Consider the following 17,608-nt stretch of genomic DNA (forward strand, 5'->3'; position numbering starts at 1 on the left):
TTTTCATGTGGCAGTGTATGACAACATGATGGTAACATATCCTTTCCAAAGCAATATGCCTGCCCCAGACCTTGGAGAAGGATGTAAAAAAATTGCCTCTAGCAATAGTTCCTCTTGGCCTATCAGTGTCTAAATATCTCAAGACATCCTTCTTTATGACAGGAATGCAATTAAAGTTTTTTGGTCACTAGTTAGCTGAAAATATGTGAAAATGAACACAGTCTCAAGCAGAACAAGAAGTATAGAGTTCATTGCATGATATCTCTGTTGATATCTCTCATTGAGGTCTTGAAAAAAACTTGAAGGCATTTGTCCTTTCAAATGATGGGACAAAGGACATATTTAATTTGTGCAATTATAGATATTCCAGAAACTCTACAGGAAACTAATTTTCTCTCTTAGCTTTGGTCTGTTAGCCAGGCAGCCATATTAATAATAAAACTTAAGCCAGCTGCTGCTTTAACACCCTCAGTTCTGGTGGAGGAGGTGGGGAAAGCAAGTCTTCGCCTGCAGCAGCTCTCCAGGCTCACTTCAAGTGCCAAGTCTCCTGCAACCGTCTGTGAGATAGACCTGGGATCTAAGCAGATCCCAAGCTTCACTTAAAAAAAGCCATCCTGATCCTCAGTAATGAGACCATATGCTGTGCCAAAAGAAGCCTGGGGCAGTGCCCTCCTCTTCATTTTGGAGGAGAGCTGGGAAGCAGTTTCTAGTTGGTTGCAATTTGCTTCCCAGCTTTCTGGCTACCAGCGCAGAGTACTGTCCTAGTCACAACTCTGGACCAGTGGACCAGTAGGAAGCCCAAACACATGACATAGGCAGTGTTCCTCTGTAAACCATCTTTGAACTCTATATTAGAAACAAGTAATCATGGCATCACATTAAAAAGTAATTTAAAGAGCCAAACAAAGACCCTCCAGTGGTATGAGCAACTTTGCCTCTTGTGTGACTACACACCAATGGGTGTTAATTAGCTGGTCTTACAATTGGGTTCAGATTTAGCCAGGAAACAAGCAGCAGTAGAGTGCAAACTCTTCTTTCTCTGGTGTGGAAAGTAACCTTCCACCTCCCCTGACCCACCAACCTGTTCTCTGCAGGACAGTAGCACAACCAAGGACCTGGCCAGCAGGTACCTGCCATCCACCAGCAGCTCCTTCTGCTGTACAAGTGGCCAAGCCAGCCTGCCCCCTTAGAATGCAAGATCTTCCCAAAGTTTTTAAAGCTCCTTTAAAGCCAGAGAGAAGCAATCGACAGTGATATGAAATGCAGTTTGGTTTATATCCCCCAGTCCTTATGGGTGTTACACAAGCTTAATCCAGGCTAAAAGAGGTGAGATTCTTAAGAAATGGAGAGAGCAATTTAAAAGCCAGGTTTACCAACACTCATAACATATTATTAAAATAGAACTCTTCTTAAAAATTACACTGCATCATAATTTGTGCAGTTGACATTTTCTAGTCACTGCTGCTCTTGAATGTATTGCTCCAGTACTTAAGTGTCTAAGACAGCTGATAGCATTTGCTTTTATAACATATTAAGCCTCTATATGATAATTAGCTTCTGTAACACAGATAGGTGATTCTGCTCTGAAAGCACAGTGAAAGTAAGACTATGCCTATTTCCCACCTATATTTCCCAGGTGGAAGTGAGGAAGACAATCTGACAGGTGACATGCAGCTCCATTTACAGTGACTGGTAGGTAAGACTTATTCCACCTGCACTTTTGAGTTTGTCCCAGTCACACCTTATATGTTTTTCCTCATTCTGTAGACCATTGTACTGATTCTAACACATTGCAGCATGAGCAAATACATTGCTGTAAACACAACCCAAGGGAAACTCATATAATCTAGATGGTTTCTTCCCACCTGCAAAGCAACAACAGGAGCAGACAGCATCTCTCACATGACCACGGCTTTCCCAGCATCAATTACAGGTTATCTCCTGACAGCCTTTAGTAAGTCAAAGTACAAAGTCCCAGCAGTGCTCAGGGCATGTTGCAGTAGATTTGATCCATGACTCACATGAGTTGTGGTTCATGGTTCTCCATCTATGCTTAATCCAAAGGACATAATAACCTTTCTAATTACTATTCCCACTTGCACCAGGTAAGTTACAGGTTTCCAGTTTGATACAGTTGCTACCTGCCCTCAAACAGGAACCCCTCCAAAACATCCTCCACTAAATGAGATCAAGATTAAACAAGCTCATCTGTCTGTTCCTCCCTCAGGTTTATGGCCCTGTTACATAGTCCCACAGTTTTTCTTAACAACTGGTTGACATAAGCATTCCAGACATTTCTGGTTACTTACCAAAGTGATTTTCTCAGTTGGCCTCATTTAAGTGTGCCCCAACCACCAATAGCACACCCTCCAGGGCAGAAAAGTTTCTGGTTTTGTTTGACACATCCCAGGTATTTCCATTGTCTTATCTTAGGTCTGCTGGTAAGGGATTGCTTAACTCTGATGAATCTGACATGTGGTGCACTTCATTCTGTTTAAGCCCTAACATCCTCCTGAGGTATTCACCTTGAAACATATTTTGACATTTCTCTCCACCTTTGCAGAATTGTCAGCTATGGTAGAAATAACACAAGTAGAAAATACAGTCGGTTTTTCAAGAAGAGAATTTCCAGTGCCTGGGTTTTGTTTAAACTGTTAAGCACAAAATGTCTGTTTCCAGAGCCAGCTATTATTTTAGAAACATTAGCGATGGCTACCACTCATGGTGGTCATTTTACATACCGGCTGTAACAAAATTGATCTGCCACTGTTTAAAGCAGCCTTTCCATCTGACTTCATGCAGGTGCTGTGGTGCATTTCATGTCTAGACCAGAGGAAAATTTGTGCTGCATCAAAGGTGACCTAACTCATTCTGGGGATGAATATGGGGGCCAAAAACACCACTTCTTTATGTCAAGATGGCAATATTCAATGCCACTGCATAATGCTGAAGTGTTCTTGGTCAGTTAAAGAAAACTAAATCCTCTTCAGGACTGAGCCAACCTGAAGCAAATTTTAGATGTTGTTGAAGTTTCCTGTACGTCAAGAAAACCTGAATCATTCAGCTATTCTGATGTTCTCCTAAAGAAAGAAAAAAAAAGATGAGCCCCACCTGAGAAGTCTGAGACTTCCCACTTTCTTTTACACAAACAAGAGGGCCGAGCTGAGATTGCACCAGCAGCATTTGTTTTGGCGTTTCAGAACTTTCAAGAATTATACTTGGTAACCCAAGCAGCATTTCAGCTTGCATTTTGGATATAATGTTATATGCTATGTATAATATAGCCATAGGAGCGTACAAATGCCAAGCTATGAAAATGATTTCCCCGTTCTTTGGCAGACTCCACAGGCAGAGGGATTAGGTTATGTTTTATTTCTTTCTGGTTTGTAATGTGTTTAGACAACTGAATGACTTTTCATTTGGTGCTTGTCCTGCAATTCATTTCCCATATCCTTCCTTTCAATCTTGTGAGGCTTTTTTCAAAATATAGTGCATTGTGCTTTGTCCTCCCTTGTCCTTCCATTTATGGGGAAGGAGAACATTCCTGATGCCTGTAATAATTAGTGTATCTGCCAAGGGCTTCTTACTGCAGAAAGCTCTTTGTTAGCCTGGTATCCAAGCTCTTCTTATGAACACAGAGAACAAAAGCTTTTCTTCCACTCCCAGCATGACCAGATTTGAAGGCATTGCAGCAGAACCTCAACAGGAACAGATCAGTGCAGGTCTGCTTAGATCAGTGTAATACAATTTTATGCAAGAGTGAGATCTGGACGTTTGTGGAGACCGTTTGCTTTGTTATCTGAGGTCTGAAGGGGCTGTGGTGATTGATGGCACTTTTATGTGAATACAGATTTAGCAAGAGGCCCTGGAATGGTGAACGCAGCAACTGTTTACTTCATTTGTCAGAAAATGACAGAAGTCCCTGAAAAAAATCGTCTCCATAGGCTCTGAATCATTCCTTCATTATTAATGGATGTCCTTTTTTTCCAGCGAAACTAAGCCACCATGCAAAATCACTGCTGTGGTAGAGGAGACAATCTTTTAGTGAGCTACTTCCTTGCCAGGCAATGAAAACCCATACAGCTTGACTGGGTGCTGTTCACTGAGCAGTCAGGTAGAGCAGTGGTGGCAATCTGGGGTCCTATATACAATGATGATAGCCTTCGCTAATGAGCAGGAGCAACCTGAACCACATTCAGAACATCACTCTAAATCATACTTCATCTCTAAATAGATCAAAATCCTGTAAAAATTACCAGAAATGACAAATATAGGGTTTCTATTGCCAAGCGCTCTATGTTGGGAGACTGGGATATAATACTGTGGCTAACTGCACATGGAAATTATTATTTATCTTTTCAGGAAAATGCAAGTAGTGATCCTGCTATTGCAAAGTGATCTGAAGCAGTACCTCTCTATTTTGCTAGTCTAGCCATTGATTAGTCAACCACACACCCCACTTCACTTCTGACTAGTGGGAGAGGACGTCTCAGCCTGGAGTCTGTCCTGTCTGGGTACAGTTTCAGGCAGAAGCTATAGATTAGGCACTAGACTTAGCCAGGAGCTCGGAAAACGCAGGGTGAATGCTTCAGTCTTGATGTAAGAGGCTTTCAGAGCTGGCTCTGCTGTTCACATCCTCCCACTCATTTCGCCATCACTTTATGTATTCATTATGGGACAGAGCAGAGAATTGAAGCTACTCACATGAACAATATTTTATCTTCTGTGCTGCATACAAATATTCATAAACTTTCTTATGGTCTTTGGATCTGGAAACTCTCATTTTAAACCACCCTGGTGACATTCTTGAATGTGCATTAACCTTGGAAGAAGGATCTGGCCAGGATCACCTTTGGTTCTCTCAGGTACAGGCAAAGAGTAACTGGCTGATGAGCTGACACTGAAAACTGCATTCTGCCCAGGAGCACACAAATGCCTGCTCTACCTGCTCCATCTCTTAATATTTCTTTAAAAATAAATAAAGAAACCACATACTGTCAAACAAGCTAGTGACTTAGATTATGCAGATTGTAGATTAGTAAAGCATTTCATCAGAGCTAAGGCACACATAGCACTCTACAGAAGAGTGAAAAGAAACAAGTGAAGATGATGTGAAAGATATAAGTGGCTCCAAGCCATGATATGTGCTCATACTCTTCAGTTTGTCTCCCCCCAGGTATTTTTTAAATCAGTTATAGCTAAGTCAGGAGACTCTTTTCTAGATACACACAGCTTGTTTTAAATGTCATCTGCCTTCAGACCTCACAAGAAGCAGGTTTGCGTTTTTTGTAAACATTCATTTCTACCAGCATCAAAAAAGGACAGTAACAGAACAAAACAACACTGAGTAACTTTATAACACAAGGCTGTCTAGGCTATTTAACTACAAGAAAGCAATTAACTTTCAAACCTTGACATAGATTTCATTTGACAGATTTTTGGGTGAAGGCTTAAATCGTCAGGGTTAGATATGAGAGAATTGCACATTTTTTTGCTCTCCCTGGTTAACAGAACTGTAAGAAATGCCTAAATCTGAATTAAGATAATACAGCTCTGGTGGTAGCCTATCTGACCTTGCACTTCTGTGCAGATTCAATGGAGTTACACTGGCGTGACTGTCGAAGCTCAAGCCTCATACACTGAGTAGATTTGATGGGTAAAATACTAGGTAACTCCAAACATGCTCATTCGCACAGATACTCCACTGTCTGCACCAGATGTTTCTTTATATTTTATATATTAGTGGAATGCAGTATGTATAATGTAGCACATAGACTTGGGAATACCAAATATGCAAAGAACTCTGCTGGGGGAAGTTAATTAAGTACTGTTGCTACTAGGATGCCAGTTTGTGCCTCCAGCAGCTTGTATTTGCACCATTATGCCTGCCTGCTTGAGCAAACAGATGCATTGCTTTAATTTAGTACTATGATTGGTAATCTCAGTCTACCTCAAAACTTTCATTTGCTGGGTTTTCAGCCAATTTACCAACACACTGCCATAGTTCATCTGTGGACAGATCACAGAGCCAGTTACATGCACACATTCTGCACAAGTTGAAGATGAGCAGATTTAAGGCATTGGTTACGTCCAGGATGCACTGCAAGCAAAAATGACAAATACTCACAATGATTCTGTGAGGAAAGCACATGAATATAATATTTACTCATTTACGCATGTGGAAATAGAAGTACACTTTTGCATCATATGAAAAGAATAATAGTTAGAGTAAGCAGCCTATGCTTGGTCTGTTGCATACCGTGGTAATGAGTGCAATAGGAAGATACTATGCCATCCGTATCAAACAAGCTCACACTGGGCCAAATAGAGCTCATGAGGGAAGGCAGAGGTCTCCTAACATCTTTCTTTATTGTGCTTTTCCTTCCTCTCTCATTTCCTCAAATTAAACCCACAGTTCTGGAAACTCACAAGTTTTTTTTATAGGAAATAATTTTATGTTGTGTGCTCATGAAACTTTATGGGAATATTTGTTGTTTATGTCTTCCAGAAAATTATATTGATGTGCCTCAAGATGGGAGAGGTAAGATCAGACTTCAAGGAGCAGCTGTTAAGAAAATCAACTAAATTACAAGAGCTGAAAAAAGCTGAAAAATGCAGGAAAGAGAAAGACTACAAGAAGATTGAGCAAGTCCCCTGAAAAGAAACACCAGGCAGACAGCTTCTACAGGCAAACAATATAGAAAGAGTTTCCAGAAGAAAGCAGTCTGTAAGCAATACTCTAATTCTAGACTGACAGTATTGACTCTGAAAGAAAGCATCATATTTGACGAAATGCTCAACAGGAAAAACAATTAGGTTGCTCTGGTAAATCCAGACAAAGGTGGGAAAAGATCACAAGACAAACCTTTGGTAGACAACATTTCTTTGCCTCCCCATCCATCTATTGCCATTTGAGCCTAATCTAAATGTCAGAATACTGAATGTGAGTTTTTCCAAAGTTCTCTGGTGAAAATTTCGTCACAATAGGGTAGATGCTGGCAATTCTCATCACTGTTAACCATATTGCCATATACGTTACAAGGTAGAGTGAATCCCTTTCATGTAGTCAAACTGCATGATATCCACCATTTCAACCTTAATACACATTTGAAGATAATTGGCAATGATTTTGCTAAGACATCAAACACCTGAGCACATATTGGCTTCAGCTTCATGCACCCTCGTGAAGAGGGGAGCTTTATTAAGCAGCAACACAGACACCACCCCCATTCTCACTGAAGCTGAAAGAGAAGCAGAAAAAAAAATAAATCAAACTACATTTTTTTTAAAAAGCAATAATACCATTGTCCCTGTGCTTTACAAGGCAATAGTCAAATTCCCTCTGCCACTGACTGGCTTTAGAATTTACCCCTCACAAATCTAAGAATTCATTTGTAAGCCAGAAAGGCAATGATGCTACCACAGAAGTACGGAGAGTACTTGGTCATTAGGTTGCAATAGCATGACCTAATTTTCTACAACACAGGTTTATTTTAAAATCACACAGTACCAATTACATGAGCAAATCCTGTGAAATTCAATTATTTAAGATACATACATGGAGAACCTGGCAATGACAACCAAACAGAAGTGTTAATCTAAAAATCATAACACAAAGCCATGATACTGCCAAATTAATCCTTCATGCCTAATATTTTCTTTCAACAAATCTGAGTAACTTTAAAATAACCACACATTTTACCTTATAACCAACATAAGGATCGCCTTGTCAATAAATAATCAAGTTTTCCTTTGTACCTTTTTTGATTAGGATAAATATTAGTCTTCTGTTGAACTCAAGAAGGATAGACTACTGAGTGATATAAGCTGACTTACAGCTACCAGACTGCACGATGGTACATGACTGAAGCCACACAGGAATAAATAGTGATGGGGGCCCCAACAAGGCTGGAGACCACAGAAGTGCCCAGTCTTCAAAGAAGGCTGAACCTGAGTGAGATACCAATATGTGCATGCCCTCTTCTTTGCAAACCAGCTCATAAAAAATGCGAAGTATCACCAAGTAAGGGCAGGCAACAGCAAATAAGAAAGAATTCTAATGCCACAGGTGTGAGTACCACCTTGCAGGGCATGAAGCTCCATCCTGTCCTAGGCAACCTTTAGGCTTGGTCCGTTCTCACTTTTCACAGAAGCTCCTCCTACCAACCTCTGCATACAACTCAGCTTGTACAGCCACAAACAGAGCTGCTACAGCACAACCGGGGTGTTTCACATTCGAGAAACATAGCCCTTCAAATAAAACAGAGTCAGTATTTTTTAAAACTTGATTCACACTAAGCCTAAGGGATTCCAGTTTCCTAAAAAATATATTTCACCAGAGCATTGCAGAACTATTCAGAGCACTTCAGCTGGGAACAAAAAGGACACCCAGAAAAGACACACTGTAAGTACCTTGCAGATACTGGCAGACAGTCCAAACTGCTCTCTCCTTGATGATGAGAGCCTCTACATGGAAAGGGTAGGTGGTCCTGGTAGTGGCAGAGCTGAACCTATGAGCTGTAACACCATATTACTAGTGCCAGCTTGCAAGAAACACAAAGGAAACCAAGCAGCTGGAAGCAATGCCATCCACGCCTCTAACAGCATCATGTCTTCTCCACACTTCTCATTAGCTCAAGATCCATAACCCCTTGCAAACACTCAGCAAAATACATATCTACAGTAATTAGTCTTACCTTGGGCGCTTTGCAGTAACTGTTTGCTTCTTTTACCTTCTACCAGCACCTACTTTCATTGCAAGTGATGACCGCCACAGAGAGCTTTGTAAAAAGCTTATGTTCATGAAAGAATTTGTATTAGATACTGGTTTGTGTGACTTACTGTATTTTGTAAGGGTTTTTTTCCCTTTGGGAATTGTGCGTTATTAATGAGCAGTTTTATGCTTTACTTCTAGCATACGTATACCTTGTAATTGATGTGCTTTTTGTTTGTTTGTTTGTTTTCTTTTATTCTCTACACAGAGACAGTTAATATAAGGTAGATAATCTCTGGTTGAAATTTTGATTTTGCCTACCAATTAATTTAGGGATAAATCCATGTCGTAGCTGATAAACTACTGTTCATCAATTGTGTTGTTATAATAATCTGATAGCCTCTCCAGTTTAGCAGAGTATAAGATCCTGAATAATACTAATGCTCATTGGGCCTTAAAGTGAAGGGAAACAGTTTCCCTACTACCATCACTATCAGCCCTTCTCCTGTAGTGCTTGGGACATTGTAAGACAGCACTAGCTAAACAGATACTTGAACATCTCAACCATCTATGTAGCCATGCTTTGATAGCCTTCTGCTTTTACCTGATAGAAGTCATGATGACCCAGATAAACTGCAATGAATTCTTCAATTATTTCTGCAGAAAGAGACTCATTCAAACACAGTATTCCTCTAAAAGAAAGAAAGAAAAAAAAAAAAAGGACAAAAATAGATATATAGATAAATTTTCCTCTATGTCTATCCTCATATGGTTGGAAAAATAAGGGAGCTAAAATTACCACTTATGGAAGTGTGTAGTTCCATTGTACACCTTATTTAACAATGGCAGCTGTCTGTCTCAGTGTCTGTTACAGAATTTTATGCTCCAGAAGACTACTTCCTGGTCCAACTCATTTTCTCTCTTCTATTTTTCTCAGAACTGAGCATCCAACTTCTTAATAATGGCTGTGTATAACATAGGACATAAAAAGACAAGTTATAAAGCTTGGGCAGGACTTGGTGTTGTAATTAACTATCTTTTCTGCCTGGTTATCAATCTTATAAAAACACAGAGTGAAAACAATCCGGCCTCTTAATGTATCCTTCAGCATATTGTAGCATATATTTTAGATAACTGTTTTTAATTGTTTTATTATGGTTGTAACTTCTATATGAGGACTTTCCACTTGAAGAAGTGATGAAGTAACATGTCAAAGTAATTTTTGAAGTCAGTTCTATTTTGTCACCAGTGGTGGTGCATGAGGAATAAAGCAACAAAACCAAAACCTCACCCGCTCACCAGGAAGAAACATCTTTTCTCAGCCTCGAAAATTCTCTTGTACAAGATGGGCATTTCTTCAAGTCCTCCTTTTAGATACATAGTAAATCACTAAGAAGATAATAGTCAATTGTCAATTTTAATAGTCAGCAGCCAAATTTAGGCTAATTAAGCTAACTAGAAATTCTAGGGTTGCAGTGATTTCTCACTCTTTATTAATACATTGACAATAATACTGTTTACATAACACTTGATGTTTGAAATCAATATGTATCAGTGTCCAGTGATTTGCTAACCTAGATTTTGATCTAATCCTGTCCTATTTTTTTGCAGCATTCTCTAACTTCATATTATGAATCATGTTGTCTTCTAAAGTGATTGCCAAGTAAACCAAAAATGTGTTTTACACTGCTATTGCACTGCTCTTGTCTTTATATACAGTAGTTTTTATAAAGATGTCCTTAGGTTTTAATAAATGAGTGTAACGTAAACAAACCTCTGTAATAAAACTTGCTTTAGTGTTTCAAAAACTTTGGAATACCTGTAGAGATTTGAGTTTCTACTTTTTTCAGTCGCCTCAAACTTCATGGCTTCTTCTCCACCTGCAGGGAAATCCCCACATATTAATACTCCACAGTTTATATAATTGATTTATATGAGGGGAAATGAAGAGAGTGTATTTAATGCAAAGAATGATGTTTGGCTTTGGAGGAGGAAAACAAAAAAGCCACACCCCCCACCCAAAAAAAAAAAAAAAAAAAAAGAAAAAAATGGCTAAGGTCATTGCATAAATAAATGTGTGGTTCATTTGTTCTTCGTCACATTCTAGCAGCTGCTAATACCAGATACTTAAGAGAGAAGTGTGGGATATTGAGCACAGGCTGCTATGAAATAAACAACCTTTCCACTACTAAAGGCTAGCTAAGAAGGCCAAACATGCAACTGAGCCGAAAGAAAGCAACATTCTGACTTCTACACACAAACGACTCTTTCCCACACAATGTTATGCTCGATCCACTTCACCAGCCGAGGCAGGGATGAATACAGTTTAACTTGCTGTATGCAAAAAAGCAGGACCAACAATTCACAAAGGCAAGAGAGTTTTGGTTTGTTCTGTTTTTCCCTGACAGGCTGAAGGATCTGGACAGTTTTTCCAGGAAGGTTTTGACTTCCTGAACACACTCAGATCCTTTTGTCACTTCACGCTTAGGAGGCATCTTTGCCAGTGCTCCAAAATACTAAGCATTCTGAGCTGAAATTGTGTCTTGCAGACTGGTAAAAGGGAATATTTTTGACCACTGGATTAAACACACGTGCACAAAAATTGCACACAAAAAAAGTTGCTGTTTCCTATTGGTAGTTTTCTTATGTTTACAGTTTCTCCTCCATCCACTCACTCCTCACAAAAATTTCAGTAATACACGTGAGGAGCCTAGGACCTAACACAGCAAGTGGGCAGAAGGGAGAGTCCTGGAAGGGCTTCTTGCCTCTCAGTACAGGTTGCTTCCCCAGATGAAAACAGTTCTTACTCTGCTCTGTCCTGCTTCTTCCAAGGGTAAGTTTTCCCCAGCTGCTGTCCTGTCCAGCACTTGTCCTTATTAGCTCATCCCAAATCCTTGGTGGTGTTATAATTTAACTCCAGCCACAACTAAGTACCACGCAGCTGCCCACTCATTCTGCCCTACTCCCCTTCAGTAGAATGGGGAGGAGAACTGCGGAAACCAAAAAATATGTAAAACTTGTAGGTTGAGATAAGAACAATTTAATAACTTAAATAAGGTAAAGCATAATAATAATAGGGGAAAGAGAGATGAGAGAAAAAGAAACACAAGTGATGCACAACATAATTGCTCAAGAACTGCTGACCTACACCCAGCCCGACCTGAGCAGCAATCGGTTCCTTCCAGGTAACTCTCCCCAGTTTATATATTGGGCATGTCGTGCTGTGTCCCTCCTCACTGGCAGAGCATGAAGAGACTGAAAAGTCCTTGATCTGGGCAAGTGCAACTTAGCAATAACTAAAACCATCAGTGTGTTATGAGCACTGTTCTAAGACTAAAGCCAAAACACAGCACTGCACCAGCTACTGAGGAAAACAAAACAAAACAAAAAACAACTTTATCCCAGATGAAACTAGGACAGATGTCAAAGTGAAATGCTGATATTTACAAACACAGGATGTGTTTTTTCTCATTAGCAATTATGCCTTCAATATCAGATCACTAACCCCAGGCTATGCTGCAGAAATACACCTAGGCAGTCAAAAAAACAGACATTTCAAAGGCAGATTAAAAAAATAATAAATAGAAAGAAAATATGATAAATCCTTTGCAATGTCAGTTTTTTCACGCTACATAGTTCATTCCTGCAGCTCCTCTAACTACAAACATCAGCTAAAACATTGCTAAGCACCATTTTCATTAAAGCAATGCTTCAGTATTTCTTAAGGATTTTTGCAGCTCTAAGACCACAATTGCATCCCACTGTGCTAAGACTTATGGAGACATGTTGCAGAAATTGAGAGGGCAAAAGGGTTTTAAAAACAGATACGTAAAGACACCGTGCTCCCAAACTGCCCTTGCAATTATGAAAACAGCTAAATTTACAAGAAAAATGAGAAGAAAAACAGTAAATTGATGTATTAGGTGTGTTACAGCTCCCTTACCAAGTTTCAACAATTTTTACAGTGCACTTCTAGTAACTGAGTAAGAACTGTATTCAACACATTATGCTCAGCCGGAATAGCTTTTATATACCAAGTGAGCAAATTAAATATCTCTGGAATTTCCATAGGAGATGTAAAAATGCTGATAATGACTTACAGACTGCCATTACCAAGGCATTATCACTGAATCATAAACAAACAGGAGCATCACAGCCAGTTCCTTTAAATTGTTTGTTCTTACTGGAAAGCAGAGACAGCACTGATGTGCTTGTTGATCACATGCACAAAAGGACAGGAGAGAAAATGTATTTCAGTTTTGATATTTACTTCCAAGAAAACAAAGCCTGCCACTCTCACCTAAGTTATTCTCAATAGTTAATTTAATTTGTGCAGAAAATGGAGACTGGGGTGGAAAAACACACTGATGTATTAGGTATGTGGGGGCATTCATGTGGAACCAGATAATCGCTTTACTTTCCCAATCAGAATTTTAACTCTCTCATTTGAACAGCTGAATTACAGAGCATCAGGCTCTTACCAAATCTGAGTTCATAATTTCAACCTTTCGTGCAATTCCATCACTGATGTTTATTTCTAAGGCTAATGAGGAATCAGTAGAATTTTATAAAGGAATAAAAAGTTATCATCTTAAGAGAGGGAAACTCTTCTGCCTCTCTTCCCTACACTTTCATCAGCTAGACTTTGCACCTTTCTTCTTTTTATACTTTTCTAACAAAATACAAATTGGAAACAAAGCATCCTGTTGAGTCTCTTGCATTCACTAGGATAAAACCTTCGTGAAGCATGTACTCTCCCAGCTTTCCAGTGAGAGCAGTCCACACTTCCCCAGTGGCTTGTGCTCATAACAGCTAAAGCATCACACTCGTCTAACACAAGGTATGTGCCTGCAAACTCACCTTGGCTATTGTGCAAGCCTGCTTTATTTTTAGATTATTTTTTTCCTTTTTTTTTTGAAGCTAGAGAATATTAACGTAACTTTTCTCGATCATGTCTCTGCCTCCTTATCACTCACACTGCTATCCCAGTGGAATGAGCTATTTGTCTCACTGTTGACTCTTCCACAGCACATAAGGGAAGGCAGACATAAAATGAAGAGGCTGCATGCATCAGTAAAGTTTTGGATAAGAGCTGCTGGGAGTCTCAAGCTGCATTCTGGGCCATGAGGGGTGTCAGCACTTGAACACAAATAGCTGCTGCTTTGTCGCCATGAGAGCTACCAGCACCAATTGGGTTTAAATTCTTAGCTTTGACAACAAACAAACAATAAAATCTTGATCTAGGTAATATATGAGAATAGTCTCATCTTGGCCAGCTAAACTCTACTGTTAATTTAAGGCATTCTCCCAAATTACTTTTTTTTAATTCATTTTGGTTTTAACGGCATTGTAGTCACTGCTGAAAAAAGGCATGTTTTTTTTCAGGTAGGGCTGTTGAAAATTATTCAAATCTTAGAAGCATCTAAAAAGCCACGTTGCATTTGACCTTGAGGTTTTTGCCCCCAGCATAGAATATACCAGCTCCTTTCTTCAGTATTTGCTGGTCCAGGAGTCTATTATATCACTGATAACCAGTATTGCACAATATCAAACTGTTCACTGCAAAGCCACCTTTCTCTGGATCTTGTCTGGATTTTATTAGATTTTATGTTGCAAAATGCTGCTGGGCTAGGTGGTAGCACAGTAGGAAGTACCACCTCTAGTTACTGATAGCTGAGATTTGCTGTATAAACTCCATTATCATTTTAACCACACAGTGCACCTTCTCTTTCCCTGAATAAACAGGCTTTAAGGCAGCCTCCAGGAAAAGCCAGTTGGGAATTTATCTATCAAGGAGACACACCAACCGTGTGCTGTATCTGCTATTATCATGCAGAAGCACAAAGACATTTCACAACCTTGCCCATTCCCTTCATTAACCACATGGACGCTTAAGCACATTATCTTCAGTTAAAACAAAAATCCCCAATCCTAGGAAAAGGACTCACAATACTGTGAGTCTCACAGATTTTACATTTTGTTATACTGCTCGCACAAACGCCACATTAGTAAAAAGCACTGCTTAAGCCCACAGGCAAATTTTTATTGAGTTCCTGGACTGCAGCTGAGTGGCACAGCAGGTGACTTCAGTTTTTTTCTGCTGTGTAGCCATCATTCCTCCATTTCATATCTTTTTCCACCACTGCCCATATACAATGAGCTACTTCTTCACCGGTAGCAGACAGTGCTTTTTTCACACATCTGCTAGTGCCTCCTGGTACTGAGCAAGCAAACACCTAGCTGCAAGGTCCAACCACTTCATCTTCCAAAACATTGTCCCTCCCAGTCAGCACATGAATACTTTTCTTTTTAGCCAAGACATCATCAGCTGATGGCTTCGATTGAGGGCCTGCTCCTTTTTCTCAGGTGCTTGAGTCTCACAGTAACGAAAGGAATACCACAGACATTCAGAAGACCCTGAAAGGGATTTAGGACTGGAATGAAATAGGAATATTTGGACTGCTTGAGTGCTGTATCTTCCTCTTTCAACTCTTCCTCCCATTTCCCAACGCTTAGACAACACGAAATCAGGCCATGCTATTACATGGGAGTCCAATCTTAAGAAATCTCCTTTCTCCTCGCCCACAACACAGATAGGTATACACTAAAGTTTCTAGCGTCCTTTTGAAGAGACACACATTCCATGTTGGCAGGAATGGACAAATTGGGCAAAGCCGGTTTTCCATTTCACTTCTCCTCCCTGAAAGCTAAATGAAGGATACTTAGGCTGGACCATGGTCTTTACTCACCATCGTTCTCCACTTGGTGCAAAACGCCCATTCTCCCCTCCAGCCCCACATCTGTAGCCACTAGAGTTACAGGCCTCCTAGATGTGATGCCAACACAGGGCTCAGTTCCTGAAACACTGCCATTGATTTTTCCAGGTCTCCCCTTGTTGCAGGTGTGGATTTCCAGCCCCACCATCGCCCCCCCCACCTCCCTCCATCACTATGCAATGGGTCATTTGCATCCTTTACCCCATGAGCCAGAAACATCTGCATGTGCTAAGGGAAGGAAGCAGTTGTTAAAACTCAAAACACTTAAGAGCATGGTTTGCACTTGCTGCTGCCCCAGTGCCATCCAGTTTTGTACCATGAGGCTGTGCTTTGGCTTTGCTGATGTCCAGGCCCTCATGAGATGAACTCAGCAGACAAACCTTAGTGAGCTGTCAACCAGCAAATAAACTTTGGAGCAGATTAGGGTAAAAATAGCGGCCTCTGAAGGAAGGCCAATCTGCGTGCCTGCTAACTGTGAGCTGAGAACCTTCTAAGCCAGAGGGAACCAAAACTCCTCTTTATCAGCACGGATGTTTGCTAGTATCCAAATAGCAGCTGCATACCTCAGCCAGGCTCTTTTCCCACCACAAAGCCAAACACCCAGAGACTGCCTTAGATCAAAAGAAGAAGCCACTCACCCTGTATGTGCAAGTATAGACCCAGGGTGTATCTGGAAGCACAAAGAGTGATCCGGCCCAAACCCAGACAGTTTCAGTCTGCTTGGCTGATGTCTGCTGGACTTTGGCTCACCTCTGCTGTGGCATCTTCCAGCTGAGCCATCAGCTCTGCCATCCCAGTCAAGTTATACCACTAATTCCTCCAGAATTCCTATAAGGACAATGAACATTACAAATGGCTACTCCCTGAAATACACATAAAAAAATTCCGAACTCATGGGAAAATATAAAATCGAATGGCATGGGTGGGGACTTGCGCAAAACCATGAAGCTTTTGCCGAAGCAACTGCATGATTTGCCATTTCAGGCAAGTAGCCAGGTTTCTTGGCCAAAAAACTTACCCTGACATACCTGAAGTCATTGGCTTTAGCAGAACTAGGATGGTTTTCCACATGTTGTCCAGCTCCAAGGCACAAAAGCAGGGTGTGACAAACATGTATGAAGCTTGAGTGGACTACATTCGGTGGCAACCAGGTTTTTATAGGTCAGCATGGCCCCCGAATTCTATAAGGCATCCACAGAAGAAAGTTTAGAGCAAAAGGTTAAGGAGGAAACTGAGAAAATTTTCTCCGAATCAGTAGGCATTTTCTCAGTTTCCTCCTTAACCTTTTGCTCTAAACTTTCTTCTGTGAATGCCCTGTAGAATTCAGGGCAGAATATTTCATGGTCTTCTTTTCAGGCCCTTCTAGGAGGGCTTTCTTGGACAGAAATATGAGGGATTTCCCTCATATTTGCCTTGATGTGGGAAGTCTCTAGGTCAAGACACTTGTGTAACAAAACAGCAAATTCAAGGCCTTAGTCACAGCTCTATGAAAACTGCTGTTGCTAATATATTCCCAGCATCTGCTACTTTAATTCTCCCTTGTTGAAAAAGAAAGGAACTCAGTAAAAGGGTGGTAATTAATTCTACAACAATACTCAGTAAGGGAATGTTTGGTTTTAATAAACAAAACGGAACTACTGATTTAAGGCAAACATTCAGTTAGAAAAGCAGAACATCTCAAACACATTTATATTAGAAGCCAGAACAAAGCAATAATAACCACAGTCTACAGGAAGTATTGCTTGCTTTCTAGTGATTAATAAACCCCAGGAGAGAATAAAATAGATGGTCTAAGCTTCCTATTTCCCCCAAATTGAAATGCACAAAGGAGATAAATGCTTATGGTGAAACTGAAGCCAAAATTTCATTATGGACTTGCCCTATTACAGCAACATATGGAAGTTCTCCTCCCTAAGGAGCTCAAGTTATTCCTTATAATGATGATAAATGAACAATAAGGAAGGTTTTTTTCTTCACTGGAAATTCAGTGAAGAGTTTCCACTCCCTGTACTTTCAGGTCCAAGCAGTAAGTTGAAGGTACCAGCACTCTCTGGCCAGTGCATCAGGAGGGTGGGCGAGGGACACCACCTGGACACCCATATGTTAGTGCGGCCAGGTG

At 40.4% G+C, this 17,608-nt stretch overlaps 1 protein-coding gene across 3 annotated transcripts in view; it reads left to right on the plus strand.

Annotated features, from left to right (window-relative positions):
• Positions 1 to 10,467, plus strand: part of SHISAL1 (shisa like 1) — an 80,298-nt gene extending 69,831 nt beyond the window's left edge. The window contains exons 5-6 of one of the 3 annotated variants that reach the window (XR_010611346.1): positions 6,509 to 6,727; positions 7,772 to 10,467. Coding sequence is in view for 2 of the 3 variants with exons in the window: in XM_065672985.1 (XP_065529057.1) it covers positions 1,637 to 1,646 (10 nt within the window). In the remaining variant the exon portion in view is untranslated. Of the gene's footprint in view, positions 1 to 1,636; positions 1,691 to 6,508 lie in introns of those variants that run through there. The other 2 variants (XM_065672992.1, XM_065672985.1) reach the window with 2 other exon arrangements.
• The last annotated feature ends 7,141 nt before the right edge of the window (positions 10,468 to 17,608 follow it).

The sequence above is a fragment of the Lathamus discolor genome, chromosome 1 (assembly GCF_037157495.1).
Source record: "Lathamus discolor isolate bLatDis1 chromosome 1, bLatDis1.hap1, whole genome shotgun sequence".
Classification (NCBI taxonomy): domain Eukaryota; kingdom Metazoa; phylum Chordata; class Aves; order Psittaciformes; family Psittacidae; genus Lathamus; species Lathamus discolor.